Genomic DNA, 22,966 nt, shown 5'->3' with positions numbered 1-22,966 from the left:
TTCTGAAAACAGTTGAGCGCAGGCTTGGCTATTTCGGGCAGTCGTGTAGCTGAATCGGCTATTTTCGGAACTCCCATACAAATGAATGGAGAGCACGTGCGCCCTCCTTCACTTTGGGGACCCCATTCTGGAGATAGGTAGGTGGGGGTCCCACCCTTGGGGCCTGCTCCTATCTGACCTTGGTGGCACGTCTGCAATGTGAATCCCCCCCCCCCCCCCCCCAGTGCCTAGACCCGCCATGTTGATAATACTTACCTGGTCCCCCGACGCTGGTTTCCTCCCGGATCACTCCACGCGGTGACCTGCCGCCTTGCGTCATGTATGATGTCGCACACGACGCAAGGTGGGCAGGTCATCTTTATTTCTGCAGGCAGGAGCGATCCGGAAGGAAACTAGCGTCAGGGGCCAGGTAAGTATTGTCAATATGGGGGTCCGGGCACTGTATGGGGGGTGGGGGGGGGGGGGGGGGTTATTCACTCTTGGAAAACCCCTTTAAAGTGAGTTTCTGTTCCTTTGCAAGTAAATCTTAAAGGGGTTGTCCCATTAGGACAACTTATGCCCTGGCCGCAGTATAAGGGCTCATGTACATGACCGTATGTATTTTGCGGTCTGCAAAACATGGATCTGCAACAAAAAAAAATAACGGATGACGTCTGTGTTGCATCCGTTTTTTTGTTGGATGCATTGTAACAATGCCTTTCCTTGTCCGCAAAATGGACAAGAATAGGACATGTTCTATTTTTATGCGGACACGGAATGCAGACGGAGTAACTACCAGCGGTCGGATCCCCACCGACCGATCACTTATGTGGATAAGTTGTCTTAATGGGACAACCCCTTTCCAAGGACTGACCAGATTAGATGAACACGGCTCTTTCCTACTAGACACACTGCCACACCTGTCTGCAGGTCACGTGCGGTATTGCAGCTCAGATCCCTCCACTTCACCGGGCCCCAGCTGCAGTACCAGGCACAGCCCATGAACAGGGGTGCCACTGTTTTCTGAAGGAAGCGGCCATGATTTTCTAATCCTGTACAATACCTCCTTAATAAACGTTCTGGAACTTTTAGTATACCTTGTTTCAGTTCAAGATCTCTGCTTGCCGTCAGTGAAGGACCGGTGGTAATCAAGTAATATGACCTAGACATTTCCAGTAGGTCTCTTGAAAAAAATAAAAATAAATGCAGATCTCATTCTGCCCGGAGACACTCGGGATGGAGATCTGGGGATGCCGACAAGAAACCCTGAATCTGCACCTTTCAAATATACTTTATGTTCCAGTTTCCACATCGTTTCAAGACCTCTGCTTGCTGTCTGGGAATAGGAGCATTCTTGTTTACATCCACACAGACTTAACAGTTCTCACCGCTGAGGTTTTGTTACACTTGTATCCATTCTGGACAATCCTTTGTGAGCAAAACATCTCAGCGGCACAAATTTCTCGACAGATGGTTTGTTACAATGTATCAGTCTAGGGGTCAGGATTTTCTGGACCCATAAGTTCTAGCAGCCATATACATTAGAGTTGGACATTTCGGATTTCAATATGCCCGATCCTGTGGTTCTGTGCCAACGGCTTTCGCTCCTCTCCACAACACACGCATGCTTGGTCAGGCTGAGCATGCATGTGTGTGGGGGATCTGAAGTGACAGCAGTTCAGGCGATTGTTATCTAACCGTGTAAGGCCGGCTCTATAGCTGTACAGGTTTTCAGCCGCTGGATGTAAACAAAAATGCTCCTATTCACTGACAGCAAGCAGGGATCTAAAAAAAAGGAATCAATACATAATGTATGTTATAAAGATGCACATCTCTGCATTCCATCAAGGTTTGACGCTTTCCCCGATCCCTCCCCCTATTTCCACAGGGCATTTTTTTTTTCAAGGGACCTACTGGACCTACCACCTAGAACTGGGAGATCCACCTCCGTGCCAGCCCGCATCATGCCTCGGGCCAATCGCCTCTCACTGATTGGTCGACTGCCTAGTGCATCACATCGGATGGATCAGCCCGGTAGTCACCGCTCTAGTGGACCTCGTGTGCTCCAGGAATACAACTCCCACTAGGATCAGGACACTGAGTACGGTTCCATTGCATGAACCTTGCTGTGGGCCATAAGGGCGGACTTCTGCAGGAAGCACTTTCCGCAGGCCGAGCAGGTGAAGGCCTTGTGTCGGTTGTGGAAGGCCTGATGAGCTTCCATGACCGACAGGACCGAAAAACACTTCCCGCAATCGGAGCAAGCGAACGACTCCTTGCTGGTGTGGACGCTCTGATGGGTGATGAGGTGGCACCGCTGGGTGAACCGTCGGCCGCACTCTGAGCAGGCATAGGGCTTCTCTCCTGTGTGAGTCCTCCGGTGTATGATGAGACCCGTCTTGTCCGAGAGACACTTCCCGCAGTCCGGGCAAGCGAAGGCGCCCGTGTGGATCCTCTGATGCTTGACCAGGCTCGACTTCTTCATGAACGTCTTCCCGCACTCCAGGCACGAGAACGGCTTTTCCTCCTTCGTCACACGTTTGGGTCGGGATTTCCCCACCTTGGACTCGGGAATGTGAAAAGTCCACTCGTGGACCACCAGGGAGGACTTATCCATGAAGCTCTGCTGACACAACACGCAGTGGAACGGTTTTTCGTGCGTCCTCTGGTGGGAGAGCAGGTCAAGATTGTTTCTGAAGCCCCGCCCACACTGCAAGCATTTATGTAGAGCGGGGCTCTCCAGCAGTGGCGGTAAGTTTACGGCCCCACCTCCGTATTGCATTCGATGACTGGAGGAGGCATCTACTCGGGGGTTTTGCCAAAACAGGTGTGGTTGCTCTGTCTTGCTCCTCGGGGGCAGGGCCTCATTTAGAACAGTCTTGGGTTTTACCATTACCACTACGGGGGGAGCATCGCTGGAAAAACTCCCTTCTAGGTTACTTGGGTGAACTCCGTTTTTATGGTGTACAGGAATTAACAGGTGGGGGGAGTCAGGTTGGACTTTCCAGGTGGTGGGATGACCTGTAATAGATGTGGAAAGTAATTAGATGCACAATAGAGATCATCCCCATTTCCAAAAACCCTACATGATACTGGTGGAACCATGTAGTGATTAACCAACACAGGACCCTGGCATAACAGGATTTGTAATTTCACTTGAAGCCCCGCCCCCACGGAGCTGCTCAGCACTGTGAACACTGTAGGACACATAGTGTGGAGCATATTATGGTGGTACGTCACCACCAGGGCAGGGTTTCTTTACTCACCTGATCTGATCTTGGTAGGATCTGGTCTCTTCTTACGCCAGTTGGACACCACGTCTCCAGTTTTAGCCTGTAATACAAAAGTCGAGTCATAAGGCTCACACGAGAGGGTGCCTTCCATGGTCTGACCCCCGAGTCCCCACTGCTTCCCTGCCAAGCGAACTGTTAGAAAAACATGGCTGCTTTCTTCCAAAAACAGCGCCACAGCCGTCTGCAGGTTGCGTGTGGAATTACAGTGCGACCTCATTGACGGGAAAAGTTTCCTGTACCTGATATTTCTGTGGGATGATCTGGATATCACCCTCTATACAGTCCTGGGAACGGACCGGGCTCCCTCTTATTTCCGGGGGGTTCACAGATTTAGGGTCACCTGTGAAAAATGGACACAAATTATTTATAAATCGCCACAGGAGGGGCTCCTGGGGTATTAATAATAAAGGGTTCCCTCTCTATAATTCGGGCCCTTGTGGCAGGTAAGATGTAGGACCCTCAGAGGTACATGTGAACGACCCCATCATTTGCTCCACAACCTGTAAAATTCCTTTAAATGTTTGATAAAAGGAGAATTCTCATCAGATATTCTGGATTACTGGACGTTTTGCAGCCATATTTGACGCGGTCTCACCTGAGCTGATCTCTACGGGATCATCTTCCTCCTTAAGCGGGGGCGGTAATATCTCTCCTCCCGGAGAAGCCTGCCACATAAGAAGAAGACCTCACTTACTATACGTAGCGGAAGAGACTCAAAGTCGTTAATATCCGATGGGCGGGGGTCTGACCCCCCACACCCTCCCCGAACAGCTGTCCGGCACGGGAACTGGCACCGCCATGAAACCCGGCACGCCCACTACACTGGGAGCAGTACTTCCTAGGCTGATCGGTGGTGGGGATCGGCGCAAGACCCTCCCCAATTAGATCTTAATGACCTATCCTGGGGATCATTCCTGGAAACCCCTTTAATCTCCTGCCATTTTCAGATGGGGATTGGCTAAAGGGCGGGGATTAACAATTTTGGAGTAGAGGGGGGGGAGGCTCCTGCTGCAGCCAGCTGTCTTACTGCCAGAGTCGGGACAGTGAGGGGGAGGACACAGAGTGAAGATTAAGGAAGGAATGGTTGGGAATTTTTAGTTTTTTTTAATTTTCCATGTTTCGTGTCCTCCTCTGAGCCAGAGCTGATGTCTCCATTCTGCGGGATCACTGGAATGACCACAAAATTAAGCCTTAGACTAAAATAGTCCCCCCAATATTGGCCAATGGGGGGACACCGAGAGGGACCACATGTCAGCGCGGCCGCCTCCTGGACTCGACCAGCTGCTAAAGAGGCAGAGGAGCCCTCGCTGCTGGTCTCAGTGGATGGGAACATCCAGATTTACCACGCCAAGAGGCCTCCACTTTGACCCCCTGTGGATGGAACAGCACTAGTGATAGGTCGGTGTGGTCACTTGGGGGGTCGGTGCTGCAGGGAGGGGCACACGAGATCAACGGCAGTGAGCACCGTCGGCTGGGGCGCTCCCTGTACCTGGTGATCCTCCGTCATCATCATCATCCCGCTATCATCCTCCTCCGTGCACTTCTGAGGAATGAGGGGGCTTGTGCAGCTTTCTGGGGGGTTTGTAGGAATGTCTCCACCTGTGAGGAACAGATATCGATATGACATCAGTAACTATTAAATCAGGCTGATAAATAATAGCACCTCCCCCAAAATGGCTGCCTCTAGTGCGCAGACCGGGGGAGAAGCATGGAAAATCGTACTTTGTGGGGCCATCTTTTAAAAAATATTGCAGTTTTCACAATAGCCACTAGAGGGCATAGGGCTGCACTTCTGCTCCACATCTCACTTTACAGCTGTGCTGTGAAGACTGAAAGCTACCAGAAGACAGGAGACAAGATAGGCAGGAAGGACAATACCAGATGTGGAGACACACGCAGCGTTATTCTGCACTAGTGCTGTACGCAGCGCCCCCTGCAGATGGATATATGATGCCTTACACATCACTGACCTGTGGAGGGGGGGTCAGCAGGTGTGGTGGCCGCATCCTCCTCATTCAGCTCAGTGTCTTCATCTGCAGCAATAACCCGGTCACAGTCTGTGAGAAAGGACGAAAATGGGAATCTACACATCAGTGAACCCCCAATAGCGAACGTTCAGACAATGATGGGAGTTGTAGTGTCACATTAGCTGCAGGTTAAACATCGCTGATCTAATTTCTATGTCCGAGCTAAGAAATCATAGCAGCACCAGCAGAATAGTGAGTGCAGCTCTGGAGTATAATACAGGATGTAACTCAGGATCAGTACAGGATAAGTAATGTAATGTATGTACACAGTGACTGCACCAGCAGAATAGTGAGTGCAGCTCTGGAGTATAATACAGGATGTAACTCAGGATCAGTACAGGATAAGTAATGTATGTACACAGTGACTGCACCAGCAGAATAGTGAGTGCAGCTCTGGAGTATAATACAGGATGTAACTCAGGATCAGTACAGGATAAGTAATGTAATGTATGTACACAGTGACTACACCAGCAGAATAGTGAGTGCAGCTCTGGAGAATAATACAGGATGTAACTCAGGATCAGTACAGGATAAGTAATGTAATGTAAGTACACAGTGACTGCACCAGCAGAATAGTGAGCGCAGCTCTGGAGTATAATACAGGATGTAACTCAGGATCAGTACAGGATAAGTAATGTAATGTATGTACACAGTGACTCCACCAGCAGAATAGTGAGTGCAGCTCTGGAGTATAATACAGGATGTAACTCAGTATCAGTACAGGATAAGTAATGTATGTACACAGTGACTGCACCAGCAGAATAGTGAGCGCAGCTCTGGAGTATAATACAGGATGTAACTCAGGATCAGTACAGGATAAGTAATGTATGTACACAGTGACTGCACCAGCAGAATAGTGAGCGCAGCTCTGGAGTATAATACAGGATGTAACTCAGGATCAGTACAGGATAAGTAATGTAATGTATGTACACAGTGACTGCACCAGCAGAATAGTGAGCGCAGCTCTGGAGTATAATGCAGGATGTAACTCAGGATCAGTGCAGGATAAGTAATGTATGTACATAGTGACTGCACCAGCAGAATAGTGAGTGCAGCTCTGGAGTATAATACAGGATGTAACTCAGGATCAGTACAGGATAAGTAATGTAATGTATGTACACAGTGACTGCACCAGCAGAATAGTGAGTGCAGCTCTGGAGTATATTACAGACTCAGTCTCTACCATTATACGGTGATTATTACGTACCCGCAGGCACTGGAGGCTGATTATCCTTTGATACAACATCTTTGTAACATTCTTTATGTCCTTCCAAATATTCCCACTCCTCCAAGGAGAGGAAGACGGCGATATCCTCACATCTCACAGGAACCTGAGAGAAGCAGAAGAAAACCTGATGAAGTTCCTACAATTATCATTTAGTAGCTTCGGTGGAGACGACATGTTCACCTCTTGAGCCGTGGACTGGGTGTTCTCGCTCGGCTCTGGGGTCTCTTCCTCTGTGGCCTCCTCGGGGGCCGGTGACTGACATGGACGTTCCTCCTTTGGACTCTGATCCTTGCTCGGTCCCTCTGATAAACATAACTGGCAGTCGTCTGGGGATCGGTCGTCCTGCTTCTTGCTCAGGACAAAGTCCTGTGTGGAGAGAGAACTGGTGTCAGATTAGGGGGGACTTTTCGGGATCCAGATCACCGTCCACATCAATATCCACTGTGCATCCAACATGGCAGGAACAGCGGTTGATGTGGATGGTAAAATACTGGGGAGTAGTGCATCATGTCTCATACTCTAGTCACATCCAGAGCTGCATCATGTCTCATACTCTAAAAGTACCGATACTGATAGAGGTGACGGCAGTAGATATCCCGGGGCTGCACAGATCTGTCACTCAGATGTAGGTATGTACACAGGTAGGTACTCTACATAAACACTGATTACAACAGAGGGTCATTCATATTATATAAAGTATTGAACATGATTAATAACATAAAATATCTCGCTAATATATCTATATGGATGATAACTAGAGATGAGCCAATGTCCGCTCAGGAAATTCGTTCACACTTCGTTTGGTGGTTAAAGGTGAATTGCGTTATGGATTCCGTTACCACGGACCATAACGCAATTCTGTGACGGAATGCATAACGACCCATAGACTTCTATTATGACGGAACGAATAACGGAATGCCTCTAAAGGCATTCCGTTATGCATTTTGTCATAGAATTGCGTTATGGCCCTTGGTAACGGAATCCATAACGCAATTCACCTTTAACCACCAAACGAAGCGTGAAGGAATTTCCTGAGCGGACATTGGCTCATCTCTAGTTAGCAGCGTACCTGCAGACTCCATAGACAGAGGACATCTCTGTATGCGCTGATGATGGAGGACCCGGGTGAGGAATAATCATTTATTAGCCGCAAATATCATTTCTCCGGACAGATTTGCCCTTCGAAAATACGAATAAAACGTACAAAATTGTTAAGGAGATATTTCCGATTTTGCCACTGGCCAGGTTCGTGCATAGAAAAGGAAAAAGACATCACAGTCCGAGTCTGCCCTATCCCACCCACACACCTTTCTCTACACCATAAGAGGCCTCCTATCCATCTTCATATATCAATCATTCAATTATCATTAGGACCTTTTATAACTGTAGATTCAGTCGTCATAATCACCCCCAAATACCACCCAGAGGTTCTAATCTCCCTTCCGCTCCACCATCGCCTCTACTAATTCCTAGGCCGGTCATAGTTCATCCGACCCACCCGAGTCCCATGTACTATTGACTGAACCCCCTTCCCTTCCTCCAGTCCAGAGCCTTTTTTTAGCGTTACCACCCAATGTATCAGAGAACCCTCCATTGAATCAACTCTCCCCAGTACCGACTCCGCCCCGATCCATTTGGTCAAGTATCCAACTCCTCACAGCCCTACTATCATAGAATACACAGATCCGGTCCAACATTCCGCTACCCTCTCGTCCTCAGGAGAAAATGACTTCACTTTTACAGTCCGCTCTCCACGCCAAACCAAATGAAAAGGAAATAAAATAAAAGTCAAAACATAGAAGACGTGGATGCAGAGGAGGCAAAAAGCGATCATGCACACAAAAAATCACGGCCTCGTCAGGTCTAATTCAGGACAGCCCACCGAACACCACAACCTCAGGTCTAATTCAGGACAGCCCACCGAACACTCGGAGGTCTAAGGGCATGTCCTTGGTAAGGGCCTCTCCTTCTGTCCTCCCGGTGGCCCAGACCTTTTCGAACTATTTGTGGACCTAAACCAGTTCACTCAGAAATTGACCCTACACTGCCGAAACACATCGATTCCCCCGACCCCAACGGTTGGAGACCCCCTAGCTATAGAGGACATCGACATGGAGACTCTAGTTGAGGAATGCACCGAGATCCTCTCCTCTCTTAAACCAAAATCTACTCTCTATCCAGTGGAAAGCAGGGGTCCACATTCAGAGACCTTCTAGAATTTGGTCCTCAACGATCTTAAGTAAACGATGAAGAAATCCCACTCTCTGCTCCTAACCTCTCTGGAAACCAACGTAAGGCCATTTTCAGTCTGGCTAAAAATAGAGATAGTCATTTAAAAAAAAAAACGCAGATAAGGGGGGGGGGGGGGGTTGGGGAGGGGTAGTCATTATGGGCTCTAGGTATTACAATGAAGAAGCCCTAAACATCCTTTCTGACGTGAACTATCATCAAAAACTACAGGTAGACCCTGCAGATGAATAGAAGAAAAAGCTAACCGCTCTGGATATGCACAGAAAATAGTAAGCAAACAAGAGAGACATGTTCCCCTGACTGAACACCCTTCTACGCCCCATTTCTACTTTCTTCCAAAAATTCATAAGACTCTCAATAATCCACCAGACATAGACTATCACCTCAAACCTTTCAGCGTACGTAGGTAATCCCTTACGAAAATACGTTATTAGCCTTCCTGAGGGAGTCAAGTCATCTCATCACGTTGTTGCAGGACCTCCTTGGTCCAGTGACATGTTTTGGGCCCCCCTCTACTGCATGTGATCCTATCTATGGACCCCTTTATGCCTATAACACACAAAAACATTATTTTATCCGGAATTCCATTTCTGTTATCCTCCATCACAACTATTTTAGCTATAATAATGTGTTTTATATCCAAAAAAAGGGGGACTGCCATGGGTACGAAATTTGCCCCATCCTACGCGAATCTATTTATGGGAGTATTTGAAGAAGACTTCGGTCTGTCACATGATCCTAGTATTAATTGTATTTTATAAAACGACATAGCGATGATATAAATTTTTTTTGGCAAGGTGAACGGAATGTTTTAGATCAATGTATTTACCACCCACATAGATCCCACTACCGCCACCTTTTTTAGATTTAGAATGATCAACCCTGACGAATCGGGTCGAGATGAGAACACGTTTTAAGAGCGTAGACGGAAATAGCCATCTCGACTACAAAAGTTGCCATGACCATAAATGGAAACTCAACATTCCTTGTGGACAGATGAGGAGAAGAAGAAGAAGAAGAAACTGCTCGGATAATAAGGTCATGCGAGAACAACTGGAAGTTCTAAAATCTTGATTTTTTTAAAAAGGGCACCCTAAGGCTCTATCAAAAAAGTGGAACAAGAGAAAACCAGTTTGACTATTTAGTATCCAAGAAAAATATTAATAATAAAGATTCGCATACAACATCTGAGGACGATAAATACAAATACAATTTCATAACACGTTATTATTCAGCACATCAAAAAATGTAAGATATACTGAACCGACATTGGCCGATTCTCCGTAAAGACCCTATTTTGGGGGGACAGTGTCACAACTCAACCACATCTTACATTCCGAAGAGCTAAGACTCTTAAAGATCTATTAGCACCCTCCTGCCCTAAGTGAAGCAAGCTCGCCACCATCACCGCCACTACTACTACTAATAGGGACACTAGACTCCCCACACTGAACCCTGGGCCAAAGGGCTCCTACAAATGTGGACAAACGGTCTAACTGTTGTCTGATAAGAAGGGAGGGAATTGAGGAAGTTACTATTGTTACTTCTACTCCACAGTCGCATGGACTGTAGCACATCCAGTGTCGTATATCTGCTCCAGTGCCCACGCGGGCTCCAATCTGTGGGCCGTACCACTCGGAATCTTAGGAATTGATTGAATTTGCATCATTCCAACACTTTGTGTCCCGACACTTTGCACAGGTTCACTCTAGCGACGCGTCCCTTCTCAGATTAACCCCCATAGAATGGGTCCCAAAATCATTCCAATGCTCGTGCAGGAAAAAAATAATAATAATAAGCATTTTCCGCTAACTTGTGACAAAAAATAAAAACTTCCATGAACTCACTATGCCCATCAGTGAATACCTTAGGGCACGGGTGTCAAACACAAGGCCCGCGGGCCGAATCCGGCCCGCCAGACCTTGTCATGTGGCCCGCGTAGCCGCCGCCGGCCGCCAGCCTTCATCTTTTTATTATCATTATCACTTACACCCGATACAGGAGCCGGGAGGATCAGCTGTGAGGGAGGCGGTACTTACATCTACAAGCGCCCGCCGAGAGGAGGGAGGAGGCAGGCCGGGAGGACAGGCGCTGGCAGTGCGAGTCATACGTCACGCGCCTGCGCCGCCCACTTTATGAATGAAGCAGGCGGCGTGGGCGCATGTTGTATGACTCACACTGCCAGCGCCTGTCCTCCCGGCCTGCCTCCTCCCTCCTCTCGGCGAGCGCTTGTAGATGTAAGTACCGCCTCCCTCACAGCTGATCCTCCCGGCTCCTGTATCGGGTGTAAGTGATAATGATAATAAAAAGGTGAAGGCTGGTGATTGTGAAACTTGAAAGGGGGGAAAGACCGTATGTGAATGGCTACTGGGCTGGCGCTGCTGAAAGGGGTTAATTAAAACTACTGTGGGAGCAAAGGGGGGAATAATTAGCTACACTGAAGAGGGGACTGAAAGGGGTTAATAAATACTGTGAATGGGGGACTGCTGAAAAAGGGGTTAATAACTACTGTGAAGCCCCTTCACAGTAGTTAACCCCTTTCAGCAGTCCCCCTTCACAGTATTTATTAAACTCAGCAGTCCCCCTTCAGTGAAGGGGGGACTGCTGGGGTTAATAACTACTGTGAAGGGGGACTGCTGAAAGGGGGAAATAACTATGAAGAGGGGGCTGCTGAAAGGGGTTAATAACTACTGTGAAGGGGGGCTGCTGAAAGGGGTTAATAACTACTGTGAAGAGGGGACTGCTGAAAGGGGTTAATAACTACTGTGAAGGGGGCTGCTGAAAGGGGTTAATAACTACTATGAAGCCCCTTCACAGTAGTTATTAATCTCTTTCAGCAGTCCCTCCTTAACAGTATTTATTAACCCCTTTCAGTCCCCTCTTCAGTGTAGTTATTTATTCCCTCTTTTGCTCCCACAGTAGTTATAATTAACCCCTTTCAGCAGTCCCAGCAGGGGACTGCTAAAAGGGGTTAATAACTACTGGGGGGGGGGGCTTGGGGGGGTGACACCATTTTCTACTGCACCGGGTGACACCAGCCCTAGCAACGCCACTGTCAGCGCTCCTTATGCGATTATATACATACGGTAACCATTAACTATTAGAGATACGATTATACAGTGAGTGGACACATAGTCCTACAGATACAACCGGCCCTTTGAGGGTGACCAAACTGCTGATGCGGCCCCCGATGCATTTGAGTTTGACACCCCTGCCTTAGGGTGTCTACTTTCCGAAATGGGGTCATTTGTGGGGTGTTTCTACTGTCTGGGCATTGTAGAACCTCAGGAAACATGACAGGTGCTCAGAAAGTCAGAGCTGCTTCAAAAAGCGGAAATTCACATTTTTGCACCATAGTTTGTAAACGCTATAACTTTTACCCAAACCAATAAATATACACTTATTGCATTTTTTTTTTATCAAAGACATGTAGAACAATAAATTTAGAGAAAAATGTATATAGAAATGTAGTTTTAATTGAAAAATTTTACAACCGAAAGTGAAAAATGTCATTTTTTTGCAAAAATTTAGATCAATTTCGATTAATATCAAAAAAAGTAAAAATGTCAGCAGCAATAAAATACCACCAAATGAAAGCTCTATTAGTGAGAAGAAAAGGAGGTAAAATTCATTTGGGTGGTAAGTTGCATGACCGAGCGATAAACGGTGAAAGTAGTGTAGTGCAGAAGTGTAAAAAGTGGCCTGGTCATTAATCCCTTACCAGTACGTCCTAACTTTAAATCGTTATTCCGGCGCCGCGGGGGTTAATCGGAACGGGATGCCGGCTGAAATCATTCAGCCGGCATCCTGTCACAACGCCAGGGGGGGTCCTGTGACCCCCCCGTATCGGCGATCGCCGTAAACCGCAGGTCAATTCAGACCTGCAGTTTGCTGCGGTTTCTGCAGTTTCTGATCCCCGCGGTCCCTGACCGCGGGGATCAGAAACTTTATTGTCCCTAAAATATTGATTTTGCACCCCCCCCATGCATGTTTTTTTGTGGGTGGTGCGGGAGGCGGGATCGCGATCCCCCGCCCGCCTCCCCTTGAATAATCGTTGGTGGACAGTGGGTATACCAGGGTGCCAGCACATTGCTGACACCCTGGTATAAACGGCTGACATCTGTGCAGATGTCAGACGTTTAACCCTTTCCATACCGGGGTCCGTTCGGACCGCTGTATGGAAAAAGTTAACAGTAAGAGGGAGCTCCCTCCCTCTCCCATCGGGGGGCTACTGTGCCTTTGCAGCCCCCCGATGGAGAGGGAGAGAGCTCCCAGACAGCCCCCCGCCAGCCCTGTCCTTACCCTTCCCCGTCTGCGAAGTTCTGACCACTACTGAGCAGACGGAGAAGGTTCCCATGGTAACAGGACGCCTTCTCAGGCATCCTGCTGTCCATGGTGCTGAACAGATCTGTGCAAAAGGCATAGATCTGTTCAGACAAAGTGTAAGTAAAATACAGTACAAAACACTATATGGTGTACTGTACTGTATTATACAGACATCAGACCCATTGGATCTTCAAGAACCAAGTGGGTCTGGGTAAAAAAAAACTTTAAAAAAGTGAAAAAAAAGTAAAAATCAAAAAACACATTTATCACGGATTAAAAGATAAATAAATTCCCTACACGTTTGGTATCGCCGCGTCCGTAACGGCCTGATCTATAAAACGGTCATGTTACTTTTCCCACACGGTGAACGCCATAAAAATAGGCGCATGTACGCCAAAATAGTACTAATCAAACCATCATCTCATCCCGCAAAAATCATACCCTACCCAAGATAATCGCCCAAAAACTGAAAAAACTATGGCTCTCAGACTATGGAAACACTAAAACATGATTTTTTTTGTTTCAAAAATGAAATCATTGTGTAAAACTTAAATAAATAAATAAAAAGTATACATATTAGGTATCGCCGCGTCCGTATCGACCGGCTCTATAAAATTATCACATGACCTAACCCCTCAGGTGACCACCGTAAAAAAATCAAAATAAAAACGGTGTAAAAAAAGCAATTTTTTGTCATCTTACATCACAAAAAGTGTAATAGCAAGCAAATATGCACCCCAAAATAGTGCCAATCAAACCGTCATCTCATCCCGCACAAAAATGAGACCCTACTTAAGATAATCGCCCAAAAACTGAAAAAACTATGGCTCTTAGACTATGGAGACACTAAAACATTTGTTTTGTTTTAAAAATGAAATCATTGTGTAAAACTTACATAAATAAAAAAAATTGTATACATATTAGGTATCGCCGTGTCCGTGACAACCTGCTCTATAAAATTACCACATGATCTAACCTGTCAGATAAATGTTGTAAATCTATTTCTTGTTACCTTGCCGCACAAAAAAGTGTAATTTAGAGCAACCAAAAATCATAGGTACCCTAAACTAGTACCAACAAAACTGCCACCCTATCCCGTAGTTTCTAAAATGGGGTCACTTTTTTGGAGTTTCTACTCTAGGGGTGCATCAGGGGGGCTTCAAAAGGGACATGGTGTAAAAAAAACAGTCCAGCAAAATCTGCCTTCCAAAAACCGTATGGCGCTCCTTTCCTTCTGCGCCCTGCCGTGTGCCCGTACAGCAGTTTACGACCACATATAGTGTGTTTCTGTAAACTACAGAATCAGGGCCATAAATAATGAGTTTTGTTTGGCTGTTAACCCTTGCTTTGTAACTGGAAAAAAAAAAATTAAAATGGAAAATCTGCCAAAAAAGTTAAATTTTTAAATTGTATCTCTATTTTCCATTAAATCTTGTGGAGCACCTAAAGGGTTAACAAAGTTTGTAAAATCAGTTTTGAATACCTTGAGGGGTGTAGTTTCTTCGATGGGGTCACTTTTAGGGAGTTTCTCCTTTAGGGGTGCATCAGGGGGGCTTCAAATGGGACATGGTGTCAAAAAAACTGTCCAGCAAAACCTGCCTTCCAAAAACCATACGGCGCACCTTTCACTCTACGCCCCGCTGTGTGGCCGTACAGTAGTTTACGGTCACATTTGGGGTGTTTCTGAAAACGGCAGAGTCAGGGCAATAAAGATACAGTCTTGTTTGGCTGTTAACCCTTGCTTTGTTAGTGGAAAAAATGGGTTAAAATGGAAAATTAGGCAAAAAAATGAAATTCTCAAATTTCATCCCCATTTGCCAAAAAACTCTTGTGCAAAACCTAAAGGGTTAACGAAGTTTGTAAAATCAGTTTTGAATACCTTGAGGGGTGTAGTTTATAGAATGGGGTCATTTTTGGGCGGTTTCTACTATGTAAGCCTCGCAAAGTGACTTCAGAGCTGTAGTGGTCCCTAAAAATTGGGTTTTTGTAAATTTCTGAAAAATTTCAAGATTTGCTTCTAAACTTCTAAGCCTTGTAACATCCCCAAAAAATAACGGAGATCCCGCGCATGCCCAATACGAAGTTACGGTTATCGGCCTCAATAGGGGACGCAGGCGCAATGTGATCCCGGCGAGCGACGGTGCCGGGCGCATGCGCAGGATCTCCGAATGTCGGGGACAGGAAAATACCGCCCAGCGAAGTGAATACTAATTAGATGGGCGTGTCTAAGGATCCGGCAGTTGGGGCGCGGGCGGGGTACAAATGCGGCACAAAGAACGCCCCTTGGGCAGAAAGGACGGGTGATTATAAAGATTATTTTTCACGTTTTACAATGCGCACAGGGATAATACTTATATGAATTGGAAACTTATTATAAGACCTAGGGGGGCATATAAAGAGCTAATTATGCTCAGAAGGCCTGACAGTGTCCCTTTAAGGCGAAATAGGGCTGAGTCCTTAAGGGGTTAAGGGGGTTTCAGCTAGGGGAGCTGAGGGGGTTAATATCCAACAATGTAAAATAGGATTTTTTGCCATTTTTCAAGTGGTCTTAAGCTTTTGATCAGGACTGTATAATGTGTGGATTAGCGGGGCCCAAGGTTACCATCTATAGATATATTAGCGAGATATTTCATGTTATTAATCATGTTCAATACTTTATATAATATGAACGACCCTCTGCTGTAATCAGTGTTTATGTAGAGTACCTACCTGTGTACATACCTACATCTGAGTGACAGATCTGTGCAGCCCCGGGATATCTACTGCCGTCACCTCTACCAGTATTGGTACTTTATTAATATACACGGCGGACAGAGCGCCCATATATTTTATCTGAGAGGGTGAGCCACTATTATAGTTATTTAATGTCTCATACTCTAGTCACATCCAGAGCTGCAACCAGAGATTGTACTGCCACCATCTTAACTGAGGTGGCGTAAAATGCTAATTGTGACTAGAAAAGTCTCAACTAAGAAGCTAATCCGGTGGACTGGCGCCTTTTTTTTTTTTTTTTTTACGCCAAAAAATGTCATAGAGGGAATAATGAATTTCCACCTACATCTCGGAAAACGCAGCAGAGCTCAGAATGTTCTATAACAGCAATGAACCAGCAGGGGGCAGCAGTGCAAGTTCCTACAGGCGGGGAGCAGACAGGAAAACCAGCAGAACTGTGAGTGCAGCTCTGGAGGCAGCCCGCAGACCTGGCCCTCACCTCTCCGGTCAGCAGGAATATAATCTCCAGGGTCAGGTTCAGTATCTTCTCGGTCACCTCCATCTTGTCCTTGTGCATCGTCAGCGAATGACGTAATAACTCGGAAATGCGGCCGCGCTCCTTACAGATGTGCATGATCCCGAGGTGGGGGCTGAAAGTGATGGAAGAAATCACAGAGGCACAGTACAACTTCTCCGGGATCAGATAAACCCCCGCACAGTACAACTTCTCCGGGATCAGATAAACCCCCGCACAGTACAACTTCTCCGGGATCAGATAAACCCCCGCACAGTACAACTTCCACCACCCTGCATTCTGCATATCCCTATAGAGATATATAGAGCAACCTGCACAGCACCAGTATGGGGGATCTGCGGGGGTGACACACTGTTATGGGGGGGGATCTGCGGGGGTGACACACTGTTATGGGGGGGGGGGGGGATCTGCGGGGGTGACACACTGTTATGGGGGGGGGGGATCTGCGGGGGTGACACACTGTTATGGGGGGGGGGGGGATCTGCGGAGGACACTGTTATGGGGGGGGGGATCTGCGGAGGACACTGTTATGGGGGGGGGATCTGCGGAGGACACTGTTATGGGGGGGGGGGTATCTGCGGAGGACACTGTTATGGGGGGGATGATCTGCGGAGGACACTGTTATGGGGGGGGGGGTATCTGCGGAGGACACTGTTATGGGGGGGATCTGCGGAGGACACTGTTATGGGGGGGGGTATCTGCGGAGGACACTGTTATGGGGGGATCTGCGGAGGACACTGTTATGGGGGGGGGGGATCTGCGGAGGACACTGTTATGGGGGGGGGGGATCTGCGGAGGACACTGTTATGGGGGGGGGGGATCTGCGGAGGACACTGTTATGGGGGGGGGGGGATCTGCGGAGGACACTGTTATGGGGGGGGGGGATCTGCGGAGGACACTGTTATGGGGGGTATCTGCGGAGGACACTTATGGGGGGGGGTATCTGCGGAGGACACTGTTATGGGGTGGGATCTGCGGAGGACACTGTTATGGGGGGGGGTATCTGCGGAGGACACTGTTATGGGGGGGGGGGGGATCTGCGGAGGACACTGTTATGGGGGGGGGGGATCTGCGGAGGACACTGTTATGGGGGGGGGGATCTGCGGAGGACACTGTTATGGGGGGGGGATCTGCGGAGGACACTGTTATGGGGGGGGGGGATCTGCGGAGGACACTGTTATGGGGGGGGGGATCTGCGGAGGACACTGTTATGGGGGGGGGATCTGCGGAGGACACTGTTTGTTAGGGGGGGATCTGCGGAGGACACTGTTTGTTAGGGGGGGGATCTGCGGAGGACACTGTTTGTTAGGGGGGGGATCTGCGGAGGACACTGTTTGTTAGGGGAGGGATCTGCGGAGGACACTGTTTGTTAGGGGGGGGATCTGCGGAGGACACTGTTATGGGGGGGGGGATCTGCGGAGGACACTGTTATGGGGGGGGGGGGATCTGCGGAGGACACTGTTATGGGGGGGGGATCTGCGGAGGACACTGTTTATGGGGGGGGATCTGCGGAGGACACTGTTATGGGGGGGGGATCTGCGGAGGACACTGTTATGGGGGGGGGATCTGCGGAGGACACTGTTATGGGGGGGGGGATCTGCGGAGGACACTGTTATGGGGGGGGGGATCTGCGGAGGACACTGTTATGGGGGGGGGGATCTGCGGAGGACACTGTTTGTTAGGGGGGGGATCTGCGGAGGACACTGTTTGTTAGGGGGGGGATCTGCGGAGGACACTGTTTGTAGGGGGGGGGGGGATCTGCGGAGGACACTGTTTGTTAGGGGGGGGATCTGCGGAGGACACTGTTTGTTAGGGGGGGGGATCTGCGGAGGACACTGTTAGGGGGGGGGATCTGCGGAGGACACTGTTTGTTAGGGGGGGGATCTGCGGAGGACACTGTTAGGGGGGGGATCTGCGGAGGACACTGTTAGGGGGGGGGGATCTGCGGAGGACACTGTTATGGGGGGGGGGGGGATCTGCGGAGGACACTGTTATGGGGGGGGGGATCTGCGGAGGACACTGTTATGGGGGGGGGGATCTGCGGAGGACACTGTTATGGGGGGGGGGATCTGCGGAGGACACTGTTATGGGGGGGGGGATCTGCGGAGGACACTGTTATGGGGGGGGGATCTGCGGAGGACACTGTTATGGGGGGGGGGATCTGCGGAGGACACTGTTATGGGGGGGGGGGATCTGCGGAGGACACTGTTTGTTAGGGGGGGGGATCTGCGGAGGACACTGTTTGTTAGGGGGGGGATCTGCGGAGGACACTGTTTGTTAGGGGGGGGGATCTGCGGAGGACACTGTTAGGGGGGGGGATCTGCGGAGGACACTGTTTGTTAGGGGGGGGATCTGCGGAGGACACTGTTAGGGGGGGGATCTGCGGAGGACACTGTTAGGGGGGGGGATCTGCGGAGGACACTGTTTGTTATGGGGGGGATCTGCGGAGGACACTGTTAGGGGGGGGGATCTGCGGAGGACACTGTTTGTTAGGGGGGGATCTGCGGAGGACACTGTTTGTTAGGGGGGGATCTGCGGAGGACACTGTTTGTTAGGGGGGGATCTGCGGAGGACACTGTTTGTTAGGGGGGGGATCTGCGGAGGACACACTGTTATGGGGGATCTGCGGAGGACACACTGTTATGGGGGATCTGCGGAGGACACACTGTTATGGGGGATCTGCGGAGGACACACTGTTATGGGGGATCTTGCGGAGGACACACTGTTATGGGGGATCTGCGGAGGACACACTGTTATGGGGGGATCTGCGGAGGACACACTGTTATGGGGGATCTGCGGAGGACACACTGTTATGGGGGATCTGCGGAGGACACACTGTTATGGGGGATCTGCGGAGGACACACTGTTATGGGGGATCTGCGGAGGACACACTGTTATGGGGGATCTGCGGAGGACACACTGTTATGGGGGATCTGCGGAGGACACACTGTTATGGGGGATCTGCGGAGGACACACTGTTATGGGGGATCTGCGGAGGACACACTGTTATGGGGGATCTGCGGAGGACACACTGTTATGGGGGATCTGCGGAGGACACACTGTTATGGGGGATCTGCGGAGGACACACTGTTATGGGGGATCTGCGGAGGACACACTGTTATGGGGGATCTGCGGAGGACACACTGTTATGGGGGATCTGCGGAGGACACACTGTTATGGGGGATCTGCGGAGGACACACTGTTATGGGGGATCTGCGGAGGACACACTGTTATGGGGGATCTGCGGAGGACACACTGTTATGGGGGATCTGCGGAGGACACACTGTTATGGGGGATCTGCGGAGGACACACTGTTATGGGGGATCTGCGGAGGACACACTGTTATGGGGGATCTGCGGAGGACACACTGTTATGGGGGATCTGCGGAGGACACACTGTTATGGGGGATCTGCGGAGGACACACTGTTATGGGGGATCTGCGGAGGACACACTGTTATGGGGGATCTGCGGAGGACACACTGTTATGGGGGATCTGCGGAGGACACACTGTTATGGGGGATCTGCGGAGGACACACTGTTATGGGGGATCTGCGGAGGACACACTGTTATGGGGGATCTGCGGAGGACACACTGTTATGGGGGATCTGCGGAGGACACACTGTTATGGGGGATCTGCGGAGGACACACTGTTATGGGGGATCTGCGGAGGACACACTGTTATGGGGGATCTGCGGAGGACACACTGTTATGGGGGATCTGCGGAGGACACACTGTTATGGGGGATCTGCGGAGGACACACTGTTATGGGGGATCTGCGGAGGACACACTGTTATGGGGGATCTGCGGAGGACACACTGTTATGGGGGATCTGCGGAGGACACACTGTTATGGGGGATCTGCGGAGGACACACTGTTATGGGGGATCTGCGGAGGACACACTGTATGGGGGATCTGCGGAGGACACACTGTTATGGGGGATCTGCGGAGGACACACTGTTATGGGGGATCTGCGGAGGACACACTGTTATGGGGGATCTGCGGAGGACACACTGTTATGGGGGATCTGCGGAGGACACACTGTTATGGGGGATCTGCGGAGGACACACTGTTATGGGGGATCTGCGGAGGACACACTGTTATGGGGGATCTGCGGAGGACACTTATGGGGGATCTGCGGAGGACACTGTTTGTTAGGGGGGGATCTGCGGAGGACACTGTTTGTTAGGGGGGGATCTGCGGAGGACACTGTTTGTTAGGGGGGGATCTGCGGAGGACACACTGTTATGGGGGATCTGCGGAGGACACACTGTTATGGGGGATCTGCGGAGGACACTGTTATGGGGGATCTGCGGAGGACACTGTTAGGGGGGGATCTGCGGAGGACACTGTTAGGGGGGGATCTGCGGAGGACACTGATAGGGGGGGATCTGCGGAGGACACTGTTAGGGGGGGATCTGCGGAGGACACTGTTAGGGGGGGATCTGCGGAGGACACTGTTAGGGGGGGATCTGCGGAGGACACTGTTAGGGGGGGATCTGCGGAGGACACTGTTAGGGGGGGATCTGCGGAGGACACTGTTAGGGGGGGATCTGCGGAGGACACTGTTAGGGGGGGATCTGCGGAGGACACTGTTACAGGTTATACTACAATCACGCCCATCGCTTTAACCCACCAACAAAATGGTGTCCTGTCTCCTCCCCGTCTTCACACTGACGACACTTACCGGCCGGGCTCCAGACACACAGGAGAAGATGCGGCGGCGGCAGAAGAAGAGCGCGGCCGGTCCAGCAGCTCGGTGACTACTAGCGGGATCGGCAGGATGTCAGCGGGGTGTTGTGTCACGTGATTCCGGTGTCATCACTCAGCGACTAGAAGGGCTCTCCTTACAATAACACCTAGGACCGTCGCCGCTGATTGAGCACGTGATCTGAATGTCATCAATCAGCGACCAGAACATTTTTCCGTCCAAGGGGAATACTGTAAACGTCATCACTCTGCGTCCGCCGGCGGCTATGACACCTTCCATACAGTTATAGTGTACACACAGTGCAACTTCAGGTGAAGAATTAGGAATGCTCAGTGCAGCCTCCGCCAACATCCTGCTGTATACAGATACTGTACAGTGCAGCCTCCACCAATATACTGCTGTATACAGATAATGTACAGCGCAGCCTACGCCACCATCCTGCTGTATACAGATAATGTACAGTGCAGCCTCCACCAATATACTGCTGTATACAGATAATGTACAGTGCAGCCTCCGCCACCATCCTGCTGTATACAGATAATGTACAGTGCAGCCTCCGCCACCATCCTGCTGTATACAGATACTGTACAGAGCAGCCTCCACCAATATACTGCTGTATACAGATAATGTACAGTGCAGCCTCCGCCACCATCCTGCTGTATACAGATACTGTACAGTGCAGCCTCCGCCATCATCCTGCTGTATACAGATACTGTACAGCGCAGCCTCCGCCACCATCCTGCTGTATACAGATACTGTACAGCGCAGCCTCCGCCACCATCCTGCTTTATACAGATAATGTACAGCGCAGCCTCCGCCACCATCCTGCTGTATACAGATACTGTACAGTGCAGCCTCCACCAAAATACTGCTGTTTACAGATACTGTACAGCGCAGCCTCCGCCACCATCCTGCTGTATACAGATAATGTACAGCGCAGCCTCCGCCACCATCCTGCTGTATACAGATAATGTACAGCGCAGCCTCCGCCAACATCCTGCTGTATACAGATAATGTACAGCGCAGCCTCCGCCACCATCCTGCTGTATACAGATACTGTACAGTGCAGCCTCCACCAATATACTGCTGTTTACAGATAATGTACAGTGCAGCCTCCGCCACCATCCTGCTGTATACAGATACCTTACAGTGCAGCCTACGCCACCATCCTGCTGTATACAGATACCTTACAGTGCAGCCTACGCCACCATCCTGCTGTATACAGATAATGTACAGCGCAGCCTCCGCCACCATCCTGCTGTATACAGATACTGTACAGTGCAGCCTCCACCAATATACTGCTGTATACAGATAATGTACAGTGCAGCCTCCACCAATATACTGCTGTATACAGATAATGTACAGTGCAGCCTCCACCAATATACTGCTGTATACAGATAATGTACAGTGCAGCCTCCGCCACCATCCTGCTGTATACAGATACTGTACAGAGCAGCCTCCACCAATATACTGCTGTATACAGATAATGTACAGTGCAGCCTCCGCCACCATCCTGCTGTATACAGATACTGTACAGTGCAGCCTCCGCCATCATCCTGCTGTATACAGATACTGTACAGCGCAGCCTCCGCCACCATCCTGCTGTATACAGATACTGTACAGCGCAGCCTCCGCCACCATCCTGCTGTATACAGATACTGTACAGTGCAGCCTCCGCCACCATCCTGCTGTATACAGATACTGTACAGTGCAGCCTCCGCCACCATCCTGCTGTATACAGATACTGTACAGTGCAGCCTCCACCAATATACTGCTGTATACAGATAATGTACAGCGCAGCCTCCGCCACCATCCTGCTGTATACAGATAATGTACAGCGCAGCCTCCGCCACCATCCTGCTGTATACAGATACTGTACAGTGCAGCCTCCACCAAAATATTGCTGTT

At 49.6% G+C, this 22,966-nt stretch overlaps 1 protein-coding gene across 2 annotated transcripts; it reads right to left on the bottom strand.

Moving 5' to 3' along the window:
- Positions 1 to 480: 480 nt before the first annotated feature.
- LOC122931131 (histone-lysine N-methyltransferase PRDM9-like) lies at positions 481 to 21,376 on the bottom strand. Of its 2 annotated transcripts, none has more exons than XM_044285082.1 (10): positions 20,984 to 21,376; positions 16,315 to 16,465; positions 6,708 to 6,893; positions 6,507 to 6,630; positions 5,243 to 5,329; positions 4,762 to 4,871; positions 3,868 to 3,937; positions 3,512 to 3,612; positions 3,246 to 3,312; positions 481 to 3,000 (listed from the first exon to the last, which is right to left on the bottom strand). In XM_044285082.1, the coding sequence occupies exons 2-10, from the start codon at positions 16,447 to 16,449 to the stop codon at positions 2,069 to 2,071; spliced, it is 1,812 nt and encodes a 603-aa protein (XP_044141017.1). In that variant the 5' UTR covers positions 16,450 to 16,465; positions 20,984 to 21,376; the 3' UTR covers positions 481 to 2,068. The 2 variants fall into 2 exon arrangements, with proteins under 2 accessions (XP_044141017.1, XP_044141016.1); XM_044285081.1 differs by having other exon boundaries at positions 21,035 to 21,374.
- Between the last annotated feature and the right edge of the window lie 1,590 nt (positions 21,377 to 22,966).

Source organism: Bufo gargarizans, chromosome 3 (genome assembly GCF_014858855.1).
Source record: "Bufo gargarizans isolate SCDJY-AF-19 chromosome 3, ASM1485885v1, whole genome shotgun sequence".
NCBI classification, from domain to species: domain Eukaryota; kingdom Metazoa; phylum Chordata; class Amphibia; order Anura; family Bufonidae; genus Bufo; species Bufo gargarizans.
The sequence above is the reverse complement of the archived record's forward strand: the minus strand, read 5'-3'. Positions and strand labels throughout refer to the sequence as shown.